Source organism: Rosa chinensis, chromosome 7 (genome assembly GCF_002994745.2).
Source record: "Rosa chinensis cultivar Old Blush chromosome 7, RchiOBHm-V2, whole genome shotgun sequence".
Classification (NCBI taxonomy): Eukaryota; Viridiplantae; Streptophyta; class Magnoliopsida; order Rosales; family Rosaceae; genus Rosa; species Rosa chinensis.
In genome coordinates, this window is record NC_037094.1 from 18,942,461 (window position 1) to 18,966,890 (window position 24,430).

A 24,430-nucleotide genomic window follows, 5' to 3' on the forward strand; every position below is an offset into this window, starting at 1 on the left:
TTCTAGGGAAAAAAATAAAACAATTAATTTTTAATGGAAATAAAGTATGACTATATTGCCTATCACAGCCTATGTAATAATAATAATAAAAAAGACTCATTAGATTCATAATTCGGGCTTGGATTGCAGAGCAGAGGTGCATTTGGTGGTGAACTTTTTCAAGCCAATTCTCTTTCCTTGTCTTGGTCAACACTCGGCCCCCCCCCCACACCAAAAAGAATTCATTGAATTCCTAGGTTGCCCTTTTATGTCCCCATCCCCCTCCATAAATACCCACATGAACAACAAGACACAAATGCAAGCCCTAGCACCAAAAAAAAATCTTCCCCCATTTTGAATAATTAATTTCAAAAGTAAATAATAAAATATTGAAAAATGTACGAAATCAGTGCATAAAGAAAAGAAAAAGAGGGAAGCAGACAAACCAAGCCCTTCCCCACAACACATAAAAGAAAAGTGTGGAAAAAAAAAAAAAATTTAGAAAAGCACCAAAACCCCCTCCCTCGTCACCTTTAAAGGCACGTGCGCCTCACGCTCCAATGAGGAGCGGGTGATGAGCGATGTCAGGAGGAACTGTTTCCGTCCGTGCGAGACTGTTGAGTAGTGGCATTATTAAATATTACCTCACGGTCACCACCAACGGTCGTAGTTTCCAATTCCATCAACAAAACCAGGCCGTGTCTCCTCACTCGCTGAACGGTGGCGCGTGCAGGTGCGTGGACTACTACTGACTCCCACTGAAAGACCTACAACCTACATAACCATCTTTCTCTCTCCCTCTCTCACTTCTGTCCCTATTTTTTTTCTCTGAAAAAACAAACCAGACTCTCATAGCCAACACAGCTCTACTCAGAAACCCGAGCCGCCAGTCTCAGTCCACCAAAGAAGAAGACGAAGAAGAAGCTAGAGTGTTCAGATCGCCGGGTCGGGTAATGGAGACCGGCCCAAGACCAAGCCCAAGCCCAAGCACGCGGCTTTCTCCGGCCGAATGCCACCAATACGCCGTCGTATTGCCTTATTGAAATCCCCGGAAAGCTCCACAATTTCGCCAACGTGACCGCTTCTTCTTTTGTTTTAGCTCCGAGAATGGCGGCTACTAACACCACCACGCAGACGGTGGCCGCGGGGATGGAACTCGCGGTGGACACGTCGTCGGCGTCGCCGGACGACGCGGCGGCGAAGGCCGTGACGAAACGCTACGAGGGGCTGGTGATGGTGAGGAACAAGGCCATAAAGGGCAAAGGGGCTTGGTACTGGGCCCACCTAGAGCCCATTCTGGTTCACAACACCGACACCGGGCTACCCAAGGCCGTGAAGCTCCGCTGCGCTCTCTGCGAGGCCATTTTCTCGGCGTCGAACCCGTCGCGCACGGCGTCGGAGCACCTAAAGCGCGGGACTTGCCCCAATTTCAGCTCCGCATCCAAACCCATTTCGTCTCCGTCGCCAATATCGACTTCTTTGCCCAACTCCGCTCCGCCGCCGCCGCCGTCCCACCACAACCCCCGGAAGCGGAGCTCCTCCTCGGCGGCGGCGGCCTCCGGGAGCGCCCCGACGCCGTCGTACAGCGTTCCGCCGCAGGGGATAGTCGATCCGACACGGTTCTGCGGCGGCGAGCTGACGTACGCGTCGGCGGTGACGACGACGGTGCTGACTCAGCAGCCGCATTTGATGTTGTCCGGGGGTAAAGACGATTTGGGAGCTCTGGCGATGCTGGAGGACAGTGTGAAGAAGCTCAAGAGTCCCAAAACCTCACCTGGCCCAACGCTGTGTAAGAGCCAAGTCGATTGTGCGCTTGATTTTCTTGCTGATTGGGTCTACGAGTCTTGTGGGTCGGTCTCATTTTCGAGCCTGGAGCACCCCAAGTTCCGAGCTTTTCTTAACCAGGTGGGCTTGCCGGCGATTTCCCGGAGGGAGTTCACCGGGTCGAGGTTGGATGCTAAGTTTGAGGAAGCAAAGGCCGAGTCGGAGGCCAGAATTAGAGACGCTATGTTCTTCCAGATTGCCTCTGATGGATGGAAGTCCAAGAATGCTGGGGGTTTAGGTGAGGATAGTCTTGTCAATTTGACTGTGAATCTTCCCAATGGGACTAGTGTGTACCGGAGGGCGGTGTTTGTTGGCGGCTCTGTGCCGTGGAAGTACGCCGAGGAGGTTCTGTGGGAGACGATTACGAGCATTTGTGGGAATGCTGTGCAACAATGTGTAGGAATAGTAGCGGACAGGTTTAGGATCAAAGCATTGAGGAATTTAGAGAGTCAGAATCACTGGATGGTTAATCTAGCTTGTCAGTTTCAGGGTTTTACTAGTTTGATTAAGGATTTCAGTAAGGAGCTTCGATTGTTCAGGGCTGTTACTGAAAACTGTTACAAGCTCGCGAGTTTTGTGAATAACAAGTCCCAGGTTAGGAGTAGCTATCAGAGGTATCAGTCCCAGGAGGGCGGTTATGCTGGTCTATTACGAGTGCCATCAATGCACGATTATGAAACGCTCAACTTTGGTCCAGTGTATGTAATGGTTGAGGATATTCTTAGCTCCGCGCGAGCACTTCAGTTGGTCGTGCTAGATGAATCTTATAAAGGGGTATCAATGGAGGACCAAACGGCAAGAGAAGTTGCTGACATGATTCAGGACGTGGCGTTTTGGAATGAATTGGAGGCGGTGCATTCTTTGGTTAAACTTATCAAGGACATGGCTCAAGAGATTGAGATAGAGAGGCCACTGGTTGGGAAATGCCTCCCACTTTGGGATGAATTAAGAGCAAAAGTGAAGGATTGGTGTTCAAGTTTCCACATTGATGAAGGTCCCGTGGAGAAGGTAATCCAAAAGCGGTTTAAGAAGAATTACCATCCAGCTTGGGCTGCTGCATTTATACTCGATCCAGTTTATTTGATTAAGGACATAAGTGGAAAGTATCTTCCACCATTCAAATTGTTGACGCCAGAGCAAGAGAAGGATGTGGACAAGCTCATAACCCGGCTTGTATCGAGGGAGGAGGCTCACATCGCACTAATGGAACTCATGAAGTGGAGAACAGAAGGGCTTGATCCCGTATATGCTCGCGCTGTACAAATGAAGGAGAAGGATCCCGTTTCAGGCAAGATGAGAATTGCTAACCCACAAAGCAGTAGACTTGTGTGGGAAACATACCTCACTGAATTTAAGTCACTAGGGAAAGTTGCAGTTAGGCTCATTTTCCTTCATGCAACTTCATGTGGGTTCAAATCCAGTTGGTCTTTAATGAGGTGGGTGTCTGCAAATGGGCACTCAAGGGTGAGCATGGACAAGGCACAGAAGTTGATCTTCATTGCAGCTCATTCCAAGCTTGAAAGACGGGATTTTTCCTGTGATGAAGATAAGGATGCAGAGCTACTTGCCCTAGTAAACGGTGAGGATGATGTGTTAAATGATGTTCTTGATACATCCTCAGTGTAACAAATATTTTTTTCTCAAGTAGAAATTTAAATTTGTAGGATTTATTGAATTCTTTCTTATTTTTTGTTGTTGTATCTGTTTAGTTACTCTAGAAGATTTTAGGGCAGTAAGGTTGGGGGAGTAGGAATTGAATCTGTATTTCTAGCACTGTACAGCTTCATTTGATTTTAGTCACTGCCCTATTTCACCCTAGCAATGATTTTGAAGTTTTTGGGTTTGCAGAAAAAGATATTCTTCTTGTGTGTGAAGATAGAGGGTGCTGTGCAAAGTACAGGAAGAATGTTGTACAATTTTTGTACCTAAGTACTTTGACATAAATAATATTAGTGAAGGGGAAAATTTTATTATTTCTCCTTTGTTTTATTATCAAATCTGTAATCTCACCTTTTCTCTTTTACCTCCTTTTGCTTTGAAGTAGAGTTCTGGCTAATTAACCAATTAACTATAATCTCATGAACATATTGGTAATGATCTGCGCCACAGATGGAGCATGTAGGTTATCTTTGTTTGGTTTGTAAATTGCATAAAGCAATTCTGTGATGTTTTCCATTTTCTGTTCTTTCTGAACAGGGTTTGACTGACTGCAGCACTTGCTTTTGAACTGGAGGAGCCATTTTTTGCACCAGGTGCTTTGTTCTGTAATTCTCTTGTCATAATAACATATCCATGTTGGCATTATTGTTGAAGTAGTAGCTCTACAAAGGGAATTGACTTTCTGTCTGAAAAAGTTGCACCGTTTATTTTCAAAATGATGCCAAGGTCTAACTGAAATTTTAGATTCAAGTGTACAGTCAGACCCTTTTTCTTTTATCTGTGGATGAATCATTAAATCATGGGAAGGGTTTAACTCAAAATCTCTGAGATGATATATCTCTTGCGGTCCTTATTTGCTCATCTACAGGTCTTATTCAATCAACATCCTCGTACTGAGGCAATAAAATGAGTGAATGACCTTGTTGCTTATTTAATATCTCTGTTTTTCACTCGGAATTCCTTGCACCAGAGGATATAGAATTCAGTACTTCCTCTTCTACTGTTGATTTTTAGTGCTTTTCTTTATTTTTTATTTCAAGCTTCCTGAAAGACATAACTTTAATTATTGTTGCTGTGTGTTTTGGAATATCAAATATGCCAAAAGAGAATAGTTTTGTGTGTTGACATCTTTTGTTTAGATGTGAAATCACTAACTTGGATGTTTCAACTGCATAATTAGTTCCATATGATTAAACTAAACTTCCACTCTATTTCTCTCTTTTTCAGCAGAAGAGTTCGACAAAGATATGGTTGGACTGGAGAGGCCACCTTAAAATGGTTGGTGGTTGGCATAACCCTTGGGATCATGACAGAGGAAGAGTTTGCCGAAAGGATCCAAAGACTGATATGAATTATGACCTGAAATTTTTTGGAAACGACCTGTCTTTTGCATATACAGGGCTTTGGTTCTTCTAATGGCAAGCCAGAGTTTCACAAATGCAAGGCTTTAGAGCTGGAGAAGCACTTTTGTTTCAGCTAAGCCCCCACCATGAGAGAAGTGGAAGTCGTTTTCTAAGCTTTGGTTTTTTTGGTCATGGATCTGATGGGAATGGGATAAGATTATCAGGGTTTTTTTTTTATTAATTTTTTTTTCCTTTTCCCATCAAATCAGCAAGTTTGGTTCAATTGGGTAACTTGTGTTTTAAACATTCCAAAGGCTTTTGATGAAAGTTTCATGCAGAGTTATTGGGTTGATGCTTGCTCCCCATGATTGAGGGAAAGAAAGGTTTCGAAAAAGAAATAAGAACCCAGTTCCTAAGGAAGGCTGTCGGGATGAAGCAGCACACAAGATGCTTGAGAACGATCCCCCTATCAAAATTAGCCTTATTTTCCCGCTGCTTGTTTAGGCTTCACTGGAGCTACAATTTTAAGTTTCTAACATGTAGTGGTATTGGAATTGGTGTACCTAACATCATGTCTTTGTATGTATTGTGTAAACCACTTGTTCACAACCACATGGTCACTACGTATTCAAACTCATTGAAACCCTATTATTTAGTTCGTCCTTCATTGCTAAAGCTTATTGCAGATATCTGATTACTTATCTAACATTTTTTATGATACGTAATAATCGGTATGTGAAATTCAATTTATACTCCAAAGAAAAAAAGGAGTGCCTGAGGATTCAAATGTTAAAATCTGGTATGCCCAATTTACCAACTTCTGGAGAAATGACTTGAGCTATAATGACCAAACCAAACCTATGAACTTTTATGTTCTACTAAAATTATGGTCAGAATGGGGTAATGATCATATGGGACTGGTGAAATATTAGTAGCGAGTTAATTGACAAAATAGCTAGTCACCAACTCTTTTAATTTCAAGCTAGTAAAGTAGTTTACCAATTATGGAAAGCCATGAACAGATTTTTCCGGCATCTTTTGGGTACATGCAAGGTCACTCATTCTGCAGATTATTCAAGGTAGCCACCCAACTAGCCTCTGTATGATGCATTTGATTTCATTATACAAACCCCTTGAAGCAGCGGATTCAAATTTGAACTCTCTGTCTCACTCTCTCTCTTTCAGCAGTCTCTTTCTGTTGGATTAACAGCCACTCATTCACTCACACCCACCTCACCCAATCAAGTACTCAACTATTCAAGAGCTGTGGGTCTCTGTCTTTCTGCACTTTTTGTTGAGTGAAGTGAAGTGAGTAAGGGAAAAGTAGAAAGAATTATTATTAGGGTATTCTATTGCCACCATTGGGTCTATCGCCTCCTAATTATTTATTTAGTGGAGGATACAGAAACTGTTGTCGGTAAAGCTCACCAAGTACACTGACTGCTCACCAACTAATCTCTCTCTCTCTCTCTCTTTTTTTCTGGTTCTTAGCTTAAGCTTTTCTTCAGCAGTGTATGTATTCACTCCACTCATTTTTCTGGAGTACAGGGAAAGGAAATATAATGATTAGTATTGGAAGGAAGACAGTACTAACTAGTCTCTCTTTAATTATACCAGAATCTTTCCCTCTTCCAATGCTTGCTCATCATTTGTCTTTTTCTCCAGTTATTCTTGCTTACAATGGTGATTTAGTTGGAGCTTTAGAATATTTTGTGCTCTGTATAGTTAATAATGAAGGTTACAGGAAATTTATGACTAGTGTTGTTGTAATCATTACCGCGAACTCAAGTGCCTAACTTAATTATTAACCCAATGAACTTGATGAGGGAGTTTTATCCGAGAATATTTCTATGTTAGTATAATCCGTAGTAGAGACGAATTCAGAATTTTCTTTTTGTTAGAGCTAAACTGACCTATCTCGATTTCTCTATGAAACATTTTATTGAACGCTTACTTCATTGTTCATTTCTAGTATAGCCTAGTAAACTGCAATAACCTAACTAGCTAGTTAGCGTTTCATTGTTTCTTCTTCTCAATTTCTCCAACAACCAAGCCATGCCAGCCCCGTCTCTGCTGGAGTTTTGTAAGGTTGTGGTCCTTGTGGACTGTGTAGTCAATTTCTTCTAGTACCAAAGACAATTAGTATTCCCCTATATGTTTTATCTTTGCTTGAACAAAATCAGCACCATATATATATATATATATATATATTTTTTTTTTTTGGGGTACATAAATCAGCACCATATATATAGATCCCATCAAAAGAATTAATCCCAATTCTAATTACTCATATATATATATTCTAATGATAACGGAGTAATGTTTTCATGGTCATGGGTAGATTAAGAAATTTATAATCGCCTACAATGCGTTTTCCGGAAGATCAATGGAGTAATGTTTTAAATAAATTGTCATCGAAATAGACTGAAAATCAATTTATGCATTGTTGAGACCCCATAAGTATTTTGAGATTTTGAGTCTAGGAAAAAACTAATCGCGCAAATCTTCTTACCCTGTAAGTGTAGGCTTTAAAATATATTCCTAAGTAGAAATATAAACAAACTGGAAGAAAAAAACATCTGTAGCTAGTGTGATAACTGTATACAGAAAATCACATAATAATACCCCTCTTTGTGAATACTGAGTGGTCTATATATTTGCTGTATCTTTATGCAGGAATGGTTGGACAGACCACTAATTCAGCTTCTCGAGATGCTGCTGCTTAATTTTAAAGAACATACTTAATCTTCTTTTACTGTTATTTCACATGCAGCTAATTGTATATGTAGCAAATCAAGACGACCTTATATACCCTAGCTATGTTTTCTTTATTTAATTTTTCTTCGGCTGGAGAGGAAAAAAAAAAAAAACTGAATTAACCGGAGGAGAGAGGTACGTAGAGTGTTGAGCAAATCCCTAACGTACATGGTAATTATAAATTTATAACGTGCATTTATCTCACTAGAGTCTCACAACTAGTTTCACAGAGGCTGAGAGAACTAGTTTTAGGATGATCAACTGGAACAAACCCAGAACGTATACGTATTACAGCTCCAAACAGACTCATCGAGACCATATATAGCTAGTTAACTAATAGCACTGTTTCTGACTTTCTGGTGATAAAGTGGTCCGGCTTAGTTTGGTATTTGGTTTCAATCGGAATAAAATGATTGTGAATCCTGGGATCTATATGTAGGACCTGGAGAAAGCTCTGAAAACTAAACATATATATACCATTTCTAATTATTAGCACCTGAATGAAGGTAATCAAAGTATGACCCTAGCTGAATAGACCTTCTTATCAGTTTAGTGCTCAAACTTTTATTGCGTTTTAGTTAGTTAAAACTTGGCTTTCACAAACAAAGACCTAGCAGAATCATTGTATTCAACAAAATCGATCATTATCCTAACTAGCGGACATAATGTATCACTCGATCAGCTCGATCAAATAATTGCACTTAATCAGTTTCTTAATCTTCTGCTCGTGATCCGTAATGTATGCAGGTTTCTGTACGCCTTCTAATCTTCTGAGGTTATCAAACAAATTAAAAAGGAGAGAGCTAGACAGCTCTGGTTCAATGGATTTGGATCACAGTTACAGTCCCTTAGCATTCAAGAAACACTAACAACTAGATAAACGCGGTGCCTAATTATATTATGGATATTTGATTAATGTATTAGGCTGAAAAAATTAGCTTGCTTTTGGTGATATTGTCGTTGTCGGGCATATACCATAATTAGATTGAAACACCCTTTATTGTATTTTTCTCTTTTCAACTTTTCCAGTAGTCAATTGTGCTTTCATTTGATTATGTATTCTCTAGCTTCCTATTATAACATCACAATTAAGTGTGTATATGTAAGTGCATGTGCTTCATTTGGTATAAGAAAAACTAAGTATCAGCTTTAGTTGGCTCACTACTCCATTACTGATTGTGTAAGATCTTGGAAAGGAGATTTGGTAGGTGTATGTATTCCCAACTCATTGGATTGCTTGGCACAAAAGATATTTAGTGGAACGTACTCTGCCAATTAATTGTTTAAGAATGGCATTAGCTTTTAGATTATTATACCCAAAATTGGTTGAATACATATATATCCTATATAAACTCTAATGATTAACACATACTATTGCCATCGAAATAGTAAGCAAGCATGCGCTAATTGAGGCACCAAGAATTGGAATCTAATTAGAGTGTAGGGGTTTTAAAGCTATGTATTTGGGGAACCAAAAGTACAGTTAGTCCTGGACATATTATAATGCTTTCTGAGCAATAATAGGAAAAGAAAGTGAAGGAAAGACACTTTTGGTAAACACTAGATGATGACTCTATTTTGGTAATGAGTTGCTGGGGTTGACATTACAAGAAAATTTGTATTTTGATTTTTTTTTTGGGCAATTGTATTTTGGAATTAAGATGCTCAACAAGCTACTATTGAAGGATAATAGACCATATATATATATTTGTTTCCTCACATTTTTTTCAGAAAACTTTCTTCTATACCATAAGCTCACCATTTGTACAGCATAATTTTAAGAGTTTGTTTCATTGATGGAACACCAAACCTTGGCTGAATTTTTATTTTATGAAGTTTATGGCTTTTGACTTTTAAAAATCGTAGACAAAATTGTGTCATGATTTTTGAGTTTTGTCATTTCAAAAAGTGTTCAAAAATCATTATTTGAGGGTTGAAAACTTTTCATAAGAAAACAAGAACATGAGATGTTGACAAAAATCCGTGTACTATATTCCAAATTTTTGGATAAAAACCATAATATTGGATTTTTTTATAAAAAGTTATTGTTATAGTTTTGAACTTTTTTATTTTTTTCTTCACATTTTTTAATTTTGAACAAAAAAATAATTCATTGAAACAAACACCAAACAAAAACACAAACAGAGCTAAAACCCCCTGCCCAAAACACAGAAGAAAAAGGGGAGTCGAGAAAGAAAACAAACCAAGTCGGATCATGTCCGGCATCGCGACAACATACAAGAGAATATGAGAAAGGAAGGAAGGTAATGTGGTCTGCCGCCTAATTAGCCATTCTTCACAAGCCCCTTGATCCCGGAAACAATAGGAGAGCTTATCTTGGGCCCCCTTCAAATCTTACAACACTCCCTTCACTTTGGGTCGAGAACTTATTTTGGGCCTGATCCACCAAATGATAACCCAACTACATTAACGACCTAACTCTTCGCTCTAATCAACCCACGTATCTGCATTCAAAACCATACCTTTAACCGTTTGGTTTCCCTCCTTTTTTTTCCTTCCTCATTTTCACCTTCTCTGACTCTCTCTCTCTCTCTCTCTCTCTCTCTCTCTCTTTCTCTCTCCCACCCTGGCCCACATTCTCCGTGCACCGTCGGCGCAAATTAGCAACCGCATTCTGCTTCCCTTCTACTCCTCCATGGCCGCAAACACCGCCTCCGTCCAACCGGGTCGCTTTCGGGTCCTAAAGCAAGGGGCCAAACCGGTCGATCCGAATCCGGGTCCGGTGGTTTACTGGATGTTCAGAGACCAACGGGTCAAAGACAACTGGGCGTTGATCCACGCCGTTGAAGAGGCCAACAAGGCCCATGTCCCCGTCGCCGTGGCCTTCAATTTGTTTGATCAGTTTCTTGGCGCCAAAGCCCGCCATTTAGGGTTTATGCTGAGGGGCTTGCGACAATTGCATCCTGATCTTCAAGAAGCGCATCAGATTCCATTTTTTCTTGTCCGGGTAAGTTAAAAGATTGAATTTTTAGATACCAATTTGGTTCAGTTGACATTTATGCTTTAGAAATTTTGGAAATTGTTTGCTTGTGTTTATTGGAAAAATTGGGGCTTTTTTGTGTGTATAGACTATAGAGGTTTATTGGTGGGTTTTAATTACAGGGAGAAGCGGAGGAGACTATACCCAATTTTATGAGGGAGTGTGGGGCTTCACTTTTGGTAACAGACTTCTCACCTTTAAGGGAGGTGCAGAAATGTAAAGAGGAAATACGCAAGAGGGTTAGTGATTTTGTGACCATACATGAAGTTGATGCCCACAATGTGGTGCCCGTTTGGGCGGCATCGGAGAAGTTGGAGTATAGTGCTAGGACTATAAGGAGTAAGATCAATAAAAGGCTGCCTGAGTACCTTATTGAGTTTCCTACATTGCAGCCACCGATTGCAAAATGGGTGGGTACAAGTCCGGCGATTGATTGGGATGGTCTTATTGATGAAGTTTTAAGGTTAGGTGTCGTTTACATTTTGTTGACATGATTGGGGAATTTTGGGGTTTCTGTTGTTGATGTTGTTCTTGTGTGACTAGGAAAGGAGCAGAAGTTCCTGAAGTTGACTGGTGCGAACCAGGAGAAAAGGCAGCAATGGAAGTTTTGAAGGGTAGCAAAAATGGATTCTTGACAAAAAGGCTGAAGGGTTATTCATCGGACCGGAATAACCCTTTGAAACCAAGAGGGGTGTCTGGTCTTTCTCCATATTTGCATTTTGGGCAAATATCTGCTCAGAGGTGTGCCTTGGAGGCACGCAGTGTCCGAAAACTCAGTCCCCTGGTTTGTGATTTTCAATTCATATTGAACATTTGTTTTGGCTTTTACATTTTCCTTATCTGTTCTGACTTTGCTGTGTCCAGAATTATCTGCAATTTGGTGCCGTCTTTCTATAATTCTACTCTTGCTTCATGTGAAGTGGTTTATTGTATATGATATGTTGCTTATTTTCCTACTTTTACTTGCTATTATAAGGCAGTGGATGCATTTTTAGAGGAGTTGATTGTGCGCAGAGAACTTGCTGACAACTACTGCTTTTACCAGCCTCAATATGATTCATTGCAAGGGGCATGGGAATGGGCACGTAAGACCTTAATGGACCATGCTTCGGATAAGCGAGAACATATTTACACGTCAGTATATTAGTTGTCCTTTGTTGCTATATGTTGATTGTTGTTTCTGAAGCGATAATGGTTATGAAGTGTGTAAAATTTCTAAATTGCAGGAGGGAGCAATTGGAGAAGGCACAAACTGCTGATCCTGTAAGTTAACTGAGCTTCTACTTCATAAAGCTTATGTATTTGCGTGTCTCCTCTGTTGTATATCAGGTTGTCTGCTGTATCATTTTCTTATCACCTTCTGTTTCTTCTTCTCCTGCTTTTCAGCTCTGGAATGCCTCCCAATGTGAGATGGTTCATTACGGGAAGATGCATGGTTTTCTGCGGTAAGGAACTATTCTCTGTCAGGTTAAATGGTTTACTACTCTGATCAGAGTTTTCTTGTTTCTAATATTTAAAATCTCATAGAATATCCTTTGAGTATTATGGTCCCAGTTAAGCAGTTCTTCTATTTGCTGAGCATGGCATCACATAGTGCTTGCATTGATGACTAGAGTTTCATTAAGATCTAATCAGTATGTATGTTGCTTGTTTCACATAACAATGTCATGCTGTTGGTTCTGTTTAGTATTTAATGTCAGGAGAGCAAGTTTAAGTTATTGTTTCATCTGCAGGATGTATTGGGCAAAAAAGATCCTTGAGTGGACAAGAGGACCCGAAGAAGCCCTTGAAATATCCATATATTTAAATAACAAGGTATGCAAGCACAATTCTATTACGCTTATATGGAGGCTGTTGCCAAATTTTCACCTAGACCTCTTTGGCTGATAAAACTTCTTGCAGTATGAAATGGATGGAAGGGATCCCAATGGATATGTTGGTTGCATGTGGTCAATATGTGGTGTTCACGACCAGGTTTATGTCCATCATTTTATATTTTGATCTCTGTATTTTATTCCAACTTTCTACTCATTATAAAACCAGTGATTATGAGTGATTGGTTCTTTCTTAGACAACTGGAAGTGATATAAATGAGAATGAAAGATGAGAATCATTTTCAGTGAGATTCGCTGATCAACTAATTTGATATGGAATTTCAGGGTTGGAAGGAACGACCAATTTTTGGGAAAATACGTTACATGAACTATGCAGGCTGCAAAAGGAAATTTGACGTGGATGGATACGTTGCCTATGTGCAGAGGCTTGGTGCAACCAAGAAGAGAAAACTCCTACTCAGTGAATAGGTCAAGGAACTCTGCAGTTGGTACTTGGGGATCTTCAAGTGAATATGGTAATATGCAGAATCATTGATTATTGCACTGAATTCCTCTGAAGATAAAGATTTGGAGGTCTTTCTGACACATGATGTAGTGTGTCACCGGCAACTATCTGAGTCGAGCCCCGTTCTATTCCGATTTAAATTCTCAAGTCAGAAGACATAGATGTCATGTTCTTTCCCCTAACTTGCAACCTTGTGGCTGCTCATGAAGTCCTATATCTGTAATTTTTCTTTGATTCTCTGAAATGATAATAGGAGTTAAGTTCTCAAGTGGCAGAGCATGTAGGAAATCAAATTAATCTCTATCTCCAATGTCAGAGACTCACATAGAATCCATAGATGATGTGGATCGAGGATGTTTGATTGTATATGAATTCTTCGTTTTCGTGGAGATAATGAAAATAAATTGTATGGAAGATTTCTTTAACCAAATCTAAAATTACCACATCACAGTTGAATCAAACACAAGCAATGGTGGCTGGAACATCTGCATTTTACGTCATAAAGCATTAAGGCGTCGAGCCTGACGACGTTTAAGACTGAGAAATATCTGGGCTATAGGCCTATAGCTTCCGGTGACGATGCAGCGACATTTGAAGATAATGTGGGCTATATTGAATCTTATTCTCCGTAAGTCTTCTATATACTAAAGCTCAGTTGTCCGGTTTCCTGTTCATCACTGTTCACAAAGTGGGGTGACGCTTTTGCCCTTTCTACTTTCCTTGATTACAGTTTGCCATTCTTCTATAACCTTCTGATCTACACATCCGTTGAGAACAGAGAGAGAGAGAGTGATCTGGGTAGAAGAAGAAGAAGAAGGGATTTCGAATCGCAAACAAATCTTCTCCATAACTCCTTCCACAAATCGCTTCCGGGGTTGAAGATGGAACAGTTCCATTGCATGATGTTGAAGTGAGTAGCGGTAATTTTTTAGTTTGCAGAGAATCCATTGAAAATAGCCAACAGAGATGTAAGCCCCTCTTTTATCTCTCTCTCGATTTCCGAATTTCTTTACTTGCTAGCTATCTACCACAATCAATCTTTTACCGGTGTTCATGGAGATTCAAGGTCGCATGATCAGTCTGTTTTCTGTAGGGAATTGGTAGGCTATCTTTGGTTGCTGCATATGCAGCTCAATCATCTGCAACTGTGGTTCAGGCAGGCACAAACAAAAGAGCTCACCTTTAAGGTACTTTTTTTTTTTTTTTTTTTTTTTGGTTACAAAAAGTTTAGGTGAGAGTTTGGTTACGCTACACCACCATCGCCAGGGCACGCCTACAACCTCAACTCTGCAGGACTTACGGTGACACCTAACTGTCACACAGCCCACAGGTATGGATTTCCGCAGGTACTTACAGATCGCGAACCAACGAGGCCTGCTGGCAGCGGGGATCGAACTCGGGTGGGGGTTCCAGCACGAGGCCGCCCATGCCAACTGAGCCAAACCTCGTTGGCTCACCTTTAAGGTACTTCACTACCAAATGCCTTGATATTTTGCTATATTTCTGTATTCATCTTACATTAAAATTAAAACCAAGTGCCTGCTTGGTAACATTGGTAATCATTTCAAATTAAGGATAGAGAAGGAAGATGAGTGCATGGAGACCAAAGATGTCAGAGAAGGAGAAAAAGATGCGCACAGACTGATTCATTAAAATAGCAATAAATTAACCAATAACAGGTCTAATATTTTTTATCCCATCTCATCTACGTTCCCTCTGTCACATATTTCCAAAATATTATCCAACTATCCATATAGCTAAAAGAAATAATCTGAATACCAAAAACTTTTTGTGTGCGTGTGTGTGAATTGTGCCCTAATCACACAACAAAGAAGCTAAAAGAATTACAACAATAGTGGTCTGAGTTTATGCAAAAGGCTTGGTGTTCAGAAGATGCTCTGTAACCACTGCAGAAAGGAAAATGTAGTTAACCCAGCTAAATACTGAGATTGATTTATATATGTTATTAAAAGAAGTAGTTTTTGCACTATGTCCCATGCCTTCTACATTCTATCATCTGTGTTTCCTACCCTTTCAAACATGCATAGCACACAACGGTCGGAAAAGTAAGGTTAGCATAATGTACCTCTCATTTACTGAATACTATATTCACTTACCGAAAGTACCAAGTGCACTTCTCCTATGCATTTGCATAGCATGCTATACCTTATTAATCTTGCGTAAGAGTCGCTTCACATTATTGTCTATGATTTGATCTGTGTAGGTTGTTAATGGGTGGCTATGGATTGTATCTTGGATACTGAAAATGATATTCTGATTATGTGGTATGAAAACCGCAGCATAGAAATAGTTACTGAAACAAGATTGTGTTGTGTTCATGATATGTTGTGATGATTTCAGGAGGAGAAGGCCAAGGTGAAAGACTTGCACCCCGAGCTTCTAGCTGGGATGTTCTTTTTTTTTTTTTGCTGGAGCAACTGTTGGAGTAACAGTTCTTCTGACTTCTCACAAACCCAATCTGGGAAGCAGCTTCATGTCAATGATTTCTATCAATCTCTATTGCTCCACTGTGGTAGACGAAGTAACTACAGGTAATTGTTTAGTTTCTGCAATTTTTATTTTTTATTTTTTTATTTTTTTGGTCTGGTTGCTAATTGTTGTGATTTAATCCCACATATGAAGACAGCGGGGAGGTATCAAGTTGGGAGTAGATTGATTATAGTTTTTACTACTGCAGCAGACTGATTATGCATGGTAGGATACTTCTTACTTCTTTTTCTGAACTGCATTTTGTAGCCGAGACAAGGTTCATCAAATTTTTGATTATTCTATCGAAAGGTCTTTGTGGATATTGTTGTGTAATATGGAAAGTCTTTTGTAGTGATAAAAGTGGGAAAATAAAGGGCTTGGAATAAGGATCTCAGTTCGTCTCATTAATGATATGGTAGAGTTGATGGAGTCTATAGTTATTTTTGCAAGAAGGGCTTGGTCATTTGAGCAGCAGTTTTGTACAACCATTCCATTCCAGTGTTCAGTTTCTAAAATTTGAATTTTGTTTTTCATTTCCTGTTGGTATCCAGTTGTCCTGATGTGGAGATATTTGATTTCTTGGACATGTCAATTTCCAACTGATATCTGTAATTTAACATCCAAAACAACATGCAAATTTCATTTAAATTGTACCTTTTCAAATTGTGCAGAGGCCCAGCTGCTTTAGCTTATTTGGGTGAGGCTGAAAAGCTGAACCATGAATTTGTCTGAAGAACTGGTCTTTAGATGAATGAGCTGAAACAAAAGCTCAGCTTCTGTTACCCTTTTCAGGCATGGTGGCATTGGTCTTGGGCTGTGCATTGTGTGTGTTAAGTATATAGATGCATCTGGAATGTCAGTGCATATGATGCATAATCACATCCACGCGCACCTACAAAGATAATCCGAATTTTAACATTTGAATGATCACAATAAGCTGCATGTTTAAAAAACATGTGAAATGTTAATAACGATTATACTGGTGATGACAGGTTATCAAGATGGGTGGAGAAATCAGGGTTGTAAAGAAGGATGGTCAGGAACTTCAATGCAATTGTACTTGGTTCTGGATACAGCTGCAGATGGCACTAAACAATATTGTCAAGAAGATTTTGCAAAGCAGTGTAGTGGTAAGTAAATTTGTTTATTTCGAGTTTCCAGGTATTACAAAGTAGAAACTTAACCAAATCCTGACTTATCTGGACAGTCATGAACAATTATATTTTAGATACTTAGATCGCGTTGCTGAATATGAATGTAGGTGCTGCTTGCACTACATGGCAACATGGGTAGATTGATTATGCCCCAGTTTTATGTAAAAATGTTCTCATTGGCAGCGTCTGAGTTGAATAAGCTGACGTAAGTTCTTAGGGAACTCTTTAAAGGCAGAAATTCAGCTCGAATTGCGCAAAAGTTCAGCTAATGGACGAAGTTTTTTGGAGTCATCTAAAATTGCTCTTGATGGTGGAGGCAAAAATGGAGAGCCCAAACAGGTAACCATTCTGGAAATTTCTGTTTTGGATTTGTCTCTCACTTCAGAGTTTACTTCTTCAATGATCTGAAAGATTAAAATATATGATTCCTAATCCGATTTTTGAGATCTAGATGTTTCTAGCTGATCAAGATTCATTTTTCTCTGCTAAGAAGCTGATTTTTTTGGGGTTCTTTTGCCTTGCAGATCATTGGTTGTATGAAAGAGCGAGTTGTGGAAATTGGATCATTTGGAATTGTTTTTAGGGAAAATGATCATTTACCTAATTTTAGGCTAAAAATTGCCCACTTGCTCCACCAACTGTTTTTTAACCTCATTTACCCAAAACACTCTAAGGGATTATTTCCCATTTACCCAATTAATTCTTTTTCTTTTTTTTTTGAGACTTTTTTGCCCTCTCCTTCTTTCTCACTTAGAGAGAGAAGTCATCCTCCACCTTGATGTGCTCCGGTGACAAGTGGCCGGCGCGGTCTCCGGCGACCGGCGACCGGACTCTGGCGAACGGTGACCGGGTTCCGGCGACCGGTGACCGGAATCCGGCTATTATTGCCCCCCAGTAATCATATTACTGCCCCCCAGTAATTATATTATTGCCTCCCAAAAATCATATTATTGCCGTCCAGTGAATTGTATGAACTCCAAAAACCAAAATGAATACACTACAGGAACAATTGATCAATTTGTAATCATATTACTGCCCTCCAGTAATCATATTACTGCCTCCCAATACAAAGTCCAATGTCTCTACTGCCTCCCAATAGACCACAAAAAATGCACATTTTTGTAGGATTCACAGATAATTTGACTTTAATACACAGAAAACAACATGTAACTTATCAAAACACCACACTATAGTGATCCCTGTCCCGCGTATCAAAGTCTACTGGGGGCCAATAATGTGTCTACTGCCCCCCAGTAGACCATCAAAATTAAAAAAAAAAAAAAAAAAATTCCCGACGTCCTACCCACCAGATCGTCCTTCGTCTCCGCCAACCCATAAGTAACTGCAGCACCGCCTCCCCTTCACCGGAGTCATCTGCAGCACCGATCCCAACCGCCTGCATTCCGGCTTCCGATCCAGCCTCCTCACCGGAGCCTCCCAGACTTTGATCTAGCTTCTAAGACCTTGGCGCTGACGTGGCGGGCGAGGTCGCGGATCTTGGAGGGTGAAGGTGAATCGGAGGATGGAGATGGTGAATCGGAATCTGGCTGGGGAGAACGAGTTGGTGAAGAGGAAGAAGCAGTGAGTTGGAGTAGGAGGAAGGCGAGGAAGAAGAAGCGGAGGTCGCAGACTCAGAGATCGCCGACGACAGTGGCCGGTGGGTTCGATTCGAATTCCGACGAGGGCTTTCCAGAAGCAAGGGGAGGAGAGAGGTTGATGGGAGTCGAGAGAGAGAGAGAGAGTATGAGGGCAATATTGTCCATAGATGCTAGATTGGGTAAATGGGGTTAAATAACTCTTGGTGGAGTAAGTGGGCAATTTTTTGTCTAAAATTGGGTAAGTGGTCACGGCCCCTTGTTTTTAAGGTTCGTTGAGTGATTGTCTTCCCAGCTATTATGCTGGTGCGATTTTGTTTTTGATATACAGTGGTGACTGATGATCATTTTCTCTTGGGCAAAATGCTTGGAGACTGGTGAGACTATGGCTATAAAGAAGGTTTTGCAAGACAGAAGAGAAAAGAACAAGGAACGTCAATTGATGCGTGTGATTGATATGTTAACACACCCACTTCAGAACTCTCTAATGCTATGAATCATCAAACATGAAAGATTAACATGCTCCTAGATTTTACTAAGATGTATCATATGCTTACAAAGCTGGAAGTCTCATAATAAGTTGATGATGATTGTGAATTCCTTTTGTAAACCTAAAATGTTCGCAAACCAGAAATCCTAGCAACACTAGAACACTTTATAATAGACTGGAAATAGTTTTTTTCCCTGAGCACAAAATCAATCGTAGTCATACTTAAGCAGGAGTCTATAATTTTATCAAATTTATATATTTTGTCACTAAACTTTGCATACAAAATGATTAACAATAATAAATTCCCGCGGCATAGCGCGGGTAATATATCTAGTCTTCTTCTATAATTGAGACGGCATTACTTTTTTTCTTTTTTGGTTTTGCATTTAACGTCACACGAATGATTCATATGCTCTAGGGAGTGAAATTTGCACACCCACTTTTACGATCTGCACTCCCTTAGTACTGATTTTACAAAACTGCCCTTATACTTTACTCTCTCCAACATCGATTTTCTGATTCTCTCTTCTCTCTCTCTCTCTCTCTCTCTCTCTCTCTCTCATCATCTAGTTATCTTCCTATCAATTGAATTTTTGCTTCTTCCGTATCTCATCTAAATCTCCATGTAAAAGACAAAGCTAGAGCAAAAGTTTTACACTTACTTTCCCAAAACACAGACGACAGTGTTTCCTGGGTCTCCGAACTTTTGCAAAACCTTCTTTACAAACCCATCTTCATCATCCTCTGAAAATTGAACCTGCATAGTATCCTTATTCACAATCTTCAAGTTGGGAGACCTCAAATACTTCAAACTCTTCTCGTCCCTAATATCCAATAGCTGAGCAGTGGGGTCCTCTTTGAGTTTTCGGAATGCATTAAGAACAGAGATGAACTTATATTTTCTAAGTACTCTTGAACTACAGATACACCAACCAACCAAATGAACGTACAACCGGCAACGAAATATGGGTACTTGTTGAAAAACTCATCAATTGAGACCAGGATTGACTCCAAGTTTATTTTGTCTGAAACTTGATCGGAAGCTGCGGCTTCGGAAGCAAAAGAAGGGAAAGTAATGGCGGTGGTTGCGATGAGCTCAGTGAGGAGAAAGGAGAGATGGGTTTTGGGTTGGTTGTGAAAGAGGTTTTTGATGGAGGGAAATTGAAGGGGGTGGGAGTTGAATGATTGAGAGGTGAGAATGGAGGTTTTGGGAAAAGAGATCGGTAGTGAAGTGATTCAAGGTGTAAGCTTCAAGGCGTCGATTCGTCCTTCTCCGGCCAAGATGCCGTGATCTACCACCACCGCGTGTGCAGCAGGAAGAGGCGGTCATAAAATGACCGGTGGAACGCCGTCACGTGGCCGGAAGGCGGAGTTATGCCGGAAAAACCAAAGAACCCAAAGAGAGAGAACGCGGGAGAGGGGGGAGAGAGAGAGAGTGGAGGGTAGTTATGGAAGAGAATTAACAGCACTAAACAAAATAATATTAAACAATTCAAAGGGAGTGCAGATTGTGAAAGTGGGTGTGCAAATTTCACTCCCCTATGCTTTTTATCATCTGTATACAATTATTACTATTTGGTAACGTGCTCACAGGGCCAATTAGTTGATGATGATGAAAAAGAAAGATTCTCAGGTAATGAGAACCCAATGAATATCATTCAATCTGTGAATGTTGTACCGTCAATCAACAAAAAAAAAAAAAATTCACCATGAATGTTCAATGTTGAATGCAAAAGCACAATACACATGACGTGAATACTTTTCACTTTCAAGAGAGGATGTAAGGTAACCCACGCTTTAGCATAAGAGGTGACGTTTGAGTTCCTTTAGAGCTGTAAAGGAACTCAAACGTCGGCAAAAAAAACCACTAAAATGAAACTGATCGGTTACTCTTGCATTCTTATGTCTGAAAGATTAAAGCTTCACTGCCCTGAAAGAGGTTTTGCAACTTACTTCGCTTTTAAGTTTTCATTTGTATTCTGATTTGATCTCTCTGCACAATTGCATATTTAGATTCCGCCTGGTGTTGATTTGATTATGATTATATCTTTTGATTTCATTTTCCGGTCCTTTTAATTTGCCGCTGTTCTTCAAGTTCATTAATTGCGAGACGGAATACATTCGTACTGTGGTGTTCTACGCGAAGGAAACTGAGGACCGACCAGATTCTTTTCCAAGTAACCAAAAGATTGTGGCATACTGGTATGTCGTTCAATTTCTCTCTCCTTTGTGCATCAATTTCCTTCTTCGTGTATGTTCTTCATTAACTTTCATGTGAAGGAAAATGCTAAATAAGACGTATGATTTGAGGCCTTACACATACGTGGAATGTCTATGAATAAAATCAATATTTGAACTACAATAAATAAAATAAAATAGATTGATATCGATTTGGCCTATTATCAGTGATCAATCCTTTTTTGGATATATGAAGTGAGGTTTTACCAAGTTGATTTTGAGGAACATATAACAATCTCTTTTGATCTTTGTTGCAGAATATGGCAGATATCAGGCCAGAGGACTATGTAAAGGTATTTGCAGCATCAGGACAATGCACACATGTTGACTACGATTATAAGACAGTATTTGCTACACCAATATATAAAGTAGGGAACATGGATGCTGTGGCCATAAATAATGCGTTTAATACAATTATGGGAAAGGACAAGATTACAGAAGTAGAGTTCTTTAATTTCATTTGTGCTGGGCTAAACATCAGAAGTGTTGTAGATCCCAACAAACCATTATTGGTCTTTGCCAAGACAGATGGGATGTGTTCAGACTATGATACAGCGGTTCCATCAAGTGCAATTAGTGTCAATATGGATCAGAGCATAGCAGCAGGTACAAAACGTGTACCAGTGTCAGTGCCCAACCCAGCATCATCAGGACAGAGCTCTGCAACAGAGAGTGCAACAGACCAAGCATTAGCTCATGCATTCATCTGTGCTTGGTTAACCAGGTTTTGCATCAAGGAAGCAGGTGACCAACTCAAAAACCAGCTAGCATCTCTACAGAAAACATACCTGATGTTTTACAAGAGGAGCTCCACAGTTTTTGACACATTCAGACCCACAAAAGAATGGGTTAACAGCTTAAGGTTGGCCTTCTCTTCTTTCACCAGATGCAGGCATACTCTGGCACTTCACATGGGGGTAGGAGAGACATACCACAAAGTTAACATGTCCAGGAATTATAATCTGCTCAGATTCTGTTACTTCCAAAATCTCGAGTTCATGGGCATGCATTCGTATGCTCTTCTAGTAGAGATCATGAATAAGCTATCTCTAGCTCCTGCTCTTGTTCTGACATGGCTAAGAATGGATGGTGTTACAGCTGCAATAGATGAAATAGCCCATATTCTGCAGCATTATGATAACGGGATGATCCCTGATGGACTCTCGAAAGAAAGGGTGTGGAAGTATGCTAGACTAATAAATGAACGGTATTTCAACAGAATGCAAACTTCTTACAACCCTGAACTTGTTGCTATGCTCAGCTACATAAAGATCTTCCTAGGGCTTGCAGATGAAATAGGGTACAGATCCCCTCTTAACATTGCTGCTATCAAAGGGAATAACCTTCTAAAAGCATCAGCTAAGAGAAAAGCCACCATATTTATAGAATGCAAAGAACAGCTGCACAGTGTGGCCGCCGATGCCTCCATCATAGAAAAAATATATGCCAAACGAAAGACGGCTGATCTCCCCAACTTCACAACAATACAAACTATGGAAGGAGGACCTAGTGAGACTTTCACAGGTGGGGGACAAAATAAGAGAGGAAACAGTGATGTGGACCAAGCATCCAAGAAGTCCAGATGATCAGCAGGGCTACCTATCCCGTCTGGAAGAGGGAGGACAACAATGGGAGTACCACCAAGCCTTTAATTGGCGACCAAGAAACATGAATAATGGTTCATTAATTGTAGACATGTAGTATAGTAAATAATATTATCTTTCTCTTTTGAACAAGGCTGCAGCCATGGCGCACAAGGTGTAAAATATTATTATTTGAGATGTATTATACCAAGGAGGCCTCTGATATTCTTGGAGCGATCTCGGAGTATGAAACCTAGGTTTCGTGTTGCTGGCAGCGGTGTAGCTTCGCTCTCCAGACCAGGCAAGGCTGCGGCGCGCTCTTGGGTGCGACGACAGTGTGGCGGCGGTGCGGACTTTGGTATGGATCGTGGTGGGTTTGGCGGTGGTGGATTAGCTTCTGGGTTGGTATAGATCTGGATCTGCAGGCGATCGAGGTGGGTCCGGTGTAGGGCTGCAGTCTCGGCATAGTACCGTGACAGAGAATTCCTGAGTGGGAGAAAGGTGGCGGTGACACTTCCAGAGCGGGAGACAATCGGCGAGTCAGGTCGGGATACCGGCTTCCATTGGGTATTGCAGGGGATCGGATCCTCTCTGACTGGGTTTGATTGTCGGCGTGTAGCAGAGAGGCAGCGGACCCGGGGACGGTGATGCAGTGCTGGAAAGGCCGGCCGCTGGAGAGATTGGTGACGGCGGTGATGGGGCGGCAGCAGAATTGGGTTGCTGCTCACTTTACTCAGAGTTGGGTTTGGGTCTTTGGGCCTGGGCTCAAGTTTGAGTTGTTGGGTTTTCTGTTATGGGCCAGTAGGGAGGGTGTTTTACCACCCTCATTTGTCACTTAGAGATGAAGGTGGGCCTTGTAATAACCCGAAAATTAGTGCCAACTATAGAACACTATATTATTAACTATATTTGAAAAATCTTTGTTATTGAGCTCAAGACTCTCATCTATGTTATTTTTGTGATGCATGTCATTTTAGTACTAATTATTGTAATTTTTTTTTTACCTTAAGAAAGCACTAAAATTCTTTACTTATTAATTGGGTAAATGTGTATCTATATGTATATATGTGTGTGTACATACATACATACATATATATATGGGGTAATTCCCTTTTGCCCAAAAATCTCATGTATTATTCCCAAATGCACAAAACTTTTCGTATCTTACTATTTGCTTAGGAAAAGACTAAAAAGGGGTAGTTCCTATGTGTTATCTGAGTTTTTAGAACTTTTGTCTACCTTAGAAACTTTATTTTAAAGCAAGTTTGAAAACAAGACTAGCCTTCAACATACCCAAGTTTTTCTCCTAACGGCTTCCTGCCTAGCGGATACTTTAACAGGTGGAATCACTGCTGCTTGTCTTAATCTTGATTTTAAAACTGGTTTTTTCTGGTACACAAAGCTTTTCAAATTTCAGATGCATATAGGAAGTGGATGATGATGGATGGAAGACAGGTTTGAATGCAAACTTATAATGTAAACGAGATATTGATAGATAAAGTTAATTAATGACAAACATGGGTGGGTATTCCTTTATTTATTCAACAGAAATACATGCTAGGAATCCAGAGCCTCATCCTCGGGTAAACAGCAAAAGCTGTTTAGTTACCCATGAGAATGAGAACGAAAACTTACTTGTAATGAAAGCACACTACTGCACACTGAATAGGTAGGAAAAGCACACTGCTGACTATGGCTTTCTTACTTCTTGAGAGAAGACTCTTCTACTCAATTTTCTGATGCCTTACAAATGTAACCTAAAGCTCTTTTTATAGAGAGCGGAACTCAAACTGGAATTCAAAACATAAAATATACAGGATAGCTCCGTGAACTTTTGCTTTTCTGAGTGCTCCTGCTGGTGGAGGTCGGATGGAGAAAAACAAAAGTAGGTAGGTGAAGCATTTCTTCTGGTAGGTGACATATCTCCATCTCTTCTTCTTTTTGAAAGAAAAAGCAACCTTTAACTTTTAAAAGTCA

At 40.3% G+C, this 24,430-nt stretch overlaps 3 protein-coding genes across 18 annotated transcripts; all 3 read left to right on the forward strand.

Moving 5' to 3' along the window:
- Positions 1–575: 575 nt before the first annotated feature.
- Positions 576–5,473, forward strand: LOC112178722. Of its 3 annotated transcripts, none has more exons than XM_024316917.2 (3): positions 577–3,382; positions 4,000–4,055; positions 4,690–5,473. In XM_024316917.2, the coding sequence occupies exons 1-2, from the start codon at positions 1,087–1,089 to the stop codon at positions 4,008–4,010; spliced, it is 2,307 nt and encodes a 768-aa protein (XP_024172685.1). In that variant the 5' UTR covers positions 577–1,086; the 3' UTR covers positions 4,011–4,055; positions 4,690–5,473. The 3 variants fall into 3 exon arrangements, with proteins under 3 accessions (XP_024172684.1, XP_024172685.1, XP_024172686.1); XM_024316918.2 differs by having other exon boundaries at positions 4,693–5,473; XM_024316916.2 differs by lacking the exons at positions 4,000–4,055; positions 4,690–5,473 and having other exon boundaries at positions 576–3,800.
- Positions 5,474–10,079: 4,606 nt separating this feature from the next.
- Positions 10,080–16,856, forward strand: LOC112178999 (deoxyribodipyrimidine photo-lyase). Of its 14 annotated transcripts, none has more exons than XM_040511249.1 (18): positions 10,080–10,530; positions 10,686–11,026; positions 11,107–11,347; positions 11,540–11,697; positions 11,790–11,826; positions 11,950–12,008; positions 12,297–12,378; positions 12,466–12,537; positions 12,723–13,531; positions 13,634–13,871; positions 13,983–14,090; positions 14,170–14,367; positions 14,478–14,582; positions 15,128–15,188; positions 15,265–15,455; positions 15,547–15,618; positions 16,386–16,523; positions 16,655–16,856. In XM_040511249.1, the coding sequence occupies exons 1-9, from the start codon at positions 10,219–10,221 to the stop codon at positions 12,864–12,866; spliced, it is 1,446 nt and encodes a 481-aa protein (XP_040367183.1). In that variant the 5' UTR covers positions 10,080–10,218; the 3' UTR covers positions 12,867–13,531; positions 13,634–13,871; positions 13,983–14,090; positions 14,170–14,367; positions 14,478–14,582; positions 15,128–15,188; positions 15,265–15,455; positions 15,547–15,618; positions 16,386–16,523; positions 16,655–16,856. The 14 variants fall into 14 exon arrangements, with proteins under 14 accessions (XP_040367183.1, XP_040367177.1, XP_040367180.1 ...); XM_040511243.1 differs by having other exon boundaries at positions 13,997–14,090; XM_040511246.1 differs by having other exon boundaries at positions 13,997–14,090; positions 14,197–14,367.
- A 2,386-nt stretch (positions 16,857–19,242) lies between these two features.
- On the forward strand, positions 19,243–24,226 carry LOC112176178. The gene is made up of 3 exons (XM_024313995.2): positions 19,243–20,571; positions 20,728–20,834; positions 21,128–24,226. The coding sequence occupies exon 3, from the start codon at positions 21,131–21,133 to the stop codon at positions 22,454–22,456; it is 1,326 nt and encodes a 441-aa protein (XP_024169763.1). The 5' UTR covers positions 19,243–20,571; positions 20,728–20,834; positions 21,128–21,130; the 3' UTR covers positions 22,457–24,226.
- The last annotated feature ends 204 nt before the right edge of the window (positions 24,227–24,430 follow it).

Bases quoted from the DNA above. Each gene is read 5' to 3' on its own strand.
- LOC112178722 (XM_024316916.2), top strand. From the start codon at position 1,087: ATGGCGGCTACTAACACCACCACGCAGACGGTGGCCGCGGGGATGGAA.
- LOC112178999 (XM_040511244.1), top strand. From the start codon at position 10,219: ATGGCCGCAAACACCGCCTCCGTCCAACCGGGTCGCTTTCGGGTCCTA. The intron at 10,531-10,685 runs GTAAGTTAAAAG...TTTTAATTACAG, and splicing joins TTCCATTTTTTCTTGTCCGG to GGAGAAGCGGAGGAGACTAT. The intron at 11,027-11,106 runs GTTAGGTGTCGT...TTGTGTGACTAG, and splicing joins CTTATTGATGAAGTTTTAAG to GAAAGGAGCAGAAGTTCCTG.
- LOC112176178 (XM_024313995.2), top strand. From the start codon at position 21,131: ATGGCAGATATCAGGCCAGAGGACTATGTAAAGGTATTTGCAGCATCA.